The sequence below is a fragment of the Sinocyclocheilus rhinocerous genome, unplaced genomic scaffold (genome assembly GCF_001515625.1).
Source record: "Sinocyclocheilus rhinocerous isolate Xijiao unplaced genomic scaffold, SAMN03320098_v1.1 scaffold575, whole genome shotgun sequence".
Classification (NCBI taxonomy): domain Eukaryota; kingdom Metazoa; phylum Chordata; class Actinopteri; order Cypriniformes; family Cyprinidae; genus Sinocyclocheilus; species Sinocyclocheilus rhinocerous.
Genome location: NW_015659697.1, coordinates 81,809 through 85,398, shown reverse-complemented (window position 1 = coordinate 85,398; position 3,590 = coordinate 81,809). Strand labels below are relative to the sequence as shown.

General features: G+C 41.1%; 1 protein-coding gene across 1 annotated transcript in view; it reads left to right on the top strand.

Moving 5' to 3' along the window:
* LOC107724011 (gastrula zinc finger protein XlCGF49.1-like) overlaps positions 1-3,204 on the top strand; it is a gene marked incomplete at its 3' end in the record, with an annotated part of 14,642 nt that extends 11,438 nt beyond the window's left edge. Inside the window, exon 3 of the mRNA XM_016532773.1 lies at positions 2,612-3,204. Within this exon, the coding sequence (XP_016388259.1) occupies positions 2,612-3,204 (593 nt within the window). The remainder of the gene's footprint in view (positions 1-2,611) is intronic.
* Positions 3,205-3,590: the final 386 nt, after the last annotated feature.

The window sequence follows — 3,590 nt, the reverse complement described above, 5'->3', positions numbered from 1 at the left end:
GGCCGATGCGCCTGATACTCCTGTTATCGGGGGAAGCGCAGGTGGCTGCTCAGCAACTGCCCGTGCGGAACCTCCTGGTCTTTGACGATCTCAAAAGGGCCATCATCCAGCGGGTCGGCCGAAGCCCGGAGCAACATCGCCAGCGATTCCGTTCGCTGGACCTGGGCGAGAGCGGCCGACCCTTCGTGCTGGCCCAACGGCTCCGGGACTCATGTCGCAAGTGGCTACTGGCTGAGGGAAGCGACGTCGACCACATCATCGACCGGGTGGTACTGGAGCAGTTCATCACTCGGCTGCCAAAGAAGACGGCAGAGTGGGTCCAGTGCCACCGACCGACGTCGCTGGACTCAGCCATCCAATTGGCGGAGGATCAGATGGTGGCGTGCCCTGGGGTCGGCGAATCCCTTCCAGCTGTCTCTCTCTCTTCCCCTTTTATTTTCTCCCTCTCTCTCTGCCTCTCGACCTGTCCCTCTTCCCAGGTCCCGTCCTCCAGGTCCTCCGCGAGTCCCGCCCCGAGGGCTGGAGTATGCTACTGGCCCGAGAGCTCCGCCCAGGGGGGCGGGGCTGACCACGGCTAGGACCGATGCCGCGTCTGGTTCCCCGCTCTCTCCACGCCAATCATTTGACCCACTTACTCGCCGCTCGTCTCCCAACTCTCTCTCCCGCTGCAGACCTCGCTGAACCACGCCCCCCTCGCCACATTGACATTGGCCGATTGTTTAAAAACAGCCAATGATCAGGGCAGATCAAACTTGTCAATCGAAATGGGACAGAAAAACATGTCATCAGACTGCAACAAATACTGCGTGTAAAGAAAGTATCTCGTGTGTAGAATTTATTGCTGTTGAAGTTAATGCTATATTAACACATTAGTGTAATCTCACTTTCAACCTCATCAGTAAACATCCCGTAAACCGTCCAGGAATTACTACCAAAATACAGGATGTTCCCAACTAATTCAGCACAGCTGGCAAACTTACCCACAACTGTGATTATGCATACCAAGGAATTTTAAAGCACTAACAAACACTAAATAATTTTAGCTAACCAAGTAAGGCCAAGTACACACTGTAAAGTTTCAGTTGTGACAAACGCATTAAATACGAGAGTGAATCCCTTAAATTAAGATTTGTGTGTGTATGGAACAGAACTCTCGAAATTGTGATGATTGACACCATGATACCATATCAATGACCTGGCATCTCATGTGTTTGGCATTTACTACTTTTGACTAAAGTTATATTACAATGTACAAGACTTATGTTTATGTTTGCAGATTGTAACTAAACCACCATTTCTTATCGAAATATATCGTACAATAAAGAGTGTCTTCACAGTTAGAAGGCATAGTTTGTACTGTACTGTAATGTCGTTTCCATTTTCTTATTTATAGACAAATAATTTTGAAATTTCCACAAAGATTAAAAGGGTAAGAGTAAAAGGCTATGTCGATTAGTAATGGATTATAAATATACTTAATTATTATGAAAATAACCAAGATGGCTTGAAGAACACAGATAAACCATATATTGCTGCAGTCGAGTGTTTATTGTCTTCATGTTTCATAATTCAAAACATTTGTACTCTGTCACAGCGATAGCTGGATGCTGTTGTCCACATAGCTATGTATAGCTAGATGCCCTATTAGCGGAAGTTTCCATGGGCATCTATACGTAAGCTGTCCCCCATATTGGAATGTCAAAGTCGGTCCGTGCATCTGCACTGCAACTGTAGTTATACGCATGTATGAATATCTATATCTTTAGTAGACTTAAGAAGATGCTTTTGCTAAACTAACACAATACAACAAGACAAAGCCATTAGCTAACAAGACATTTAAAAGGTATTTTAGTTTAAAAACCTGTAATATTGAGTTAATATATATTAAAAACATAAACCAACACATTCATACCCGTTAAAGTTTATTCCGTTTTTTCAGGAATTTAAACTTAGGAAGTTCGGGTTGCGTACGGGCGCCCTCTGGCTTCCAGTATGAATGAAACAGACATTACATTTGTTTATAGCGCTCAATAATGGCCAATCCATCCTATTTTGTGTAAAAATAAGAAAAATAATACTTCTCTCAAAAGAAGTTTGAGTTTATGATAATCCATGTTTTTCTCCAGTGTACAGAAGTGTGCTTTTTTTATCACATTTTAAATTGCAAATCACAAAAAACACTCTGATGTGCCAAGCCATCAGAACCGAACATAACCAAAAACTGTGGTTAAAAAACCGAGGTGTGTAATCAACCGTGGCCTAACTGTATTGATGCATCCCTAATTTCTAGCATACATGTTGTTGGACTTGATGCTTTAAATGTGTACATCAGTGGTTTTCAATCCTGGTCCTGGGGACCCACTGCTCTGCACATTTTGTATATCTCTCTTATCTGACACACACAGTGCAGTTTCTGGAGCTCTCATCTAATGAGCTGGTAATCTGAATCAGGTGTGGTAAATAAGGGAGACACACAAAATGTGTGGTGGATCCCCAAAGAGCGGTGGGTCCCCAGGACCAGGATTGAAAACCACTGGTGTATATATTAAAACATGTTGCTATGTGCCGTTAAACTGGGGTTAACTTGTATTTTTGTCAATTTTTTCCTTAGGCCTAATGGCACTGAAAGAAGAGAGCGAAGAACTAGATAAAATGGAAGAAAAGGATCTGTATGAAAAACATCATGACTTCATAACTAAAGAAAAAAACTTTAGTTACTCACAGACTGAAAATACTTCTTCACAAAAAAAAGCTCAAAACACAGGAACTAGAAGTTATTTCACTTGCCAACAGTGTGGAAAAAGTTTCACTCAAAAAGGAAACCTTAATGTCCACATGAGAGTGCATACTGGAGAGAAACCTTACACATGCCAACAGTGCGGAAACAGTTTTACACATAAAGGAACCCTTAATAGCCACATAAGAAGTCACACTGGAGAGAGCCCTTACACCTGCAAACTGTGTGAGAAGAGTTTTTCACGAAAAGAAAGTCGTAAGATTCACATGAGAATTCACACTGGAGAGAAACCACACACATGTGATCAGTGTGGAAAGAGTTTTACACATAAAGGAACCCTTAATGCCCACATGAAAACTCACACTGGAGAGTGCCCTTACACCTGCAAACTGTGCGGGAATAGCTTCTCACGAAAAGAAACTCTTAAGACTCACATGAGAATTCACACCGGAGAGAAACCACACACATGTGATCAGTGTGAAAAGAGTTTCAGCAGTGTTGCCAACTAATTTTCAGAGAGTTGCTAAAGGAAAGTTGATTTGTTGCTAAATGATGTTGTGATGTCATTGCCCGATGAAGTCATTGCATAATCACGACGCAAAATTGTCAACATCAAATCTCAGCAAAAATATATACTTTATATATGTTAATTTAGATTTGTAAAATAATATGTATAATATAATATTAAAATATAAATAACTGTATTTTTAAATACATTGAATTATTGAACACCTACACATTTTTGAATGATTACAATTTCAGTTTTTTTTAATAGCTAGCAAACTAGTAATACTACACATTCTCAACAATTATGCTTTAAGCAGTGTATTAGTAGTTAGTTAGTATGCTACAC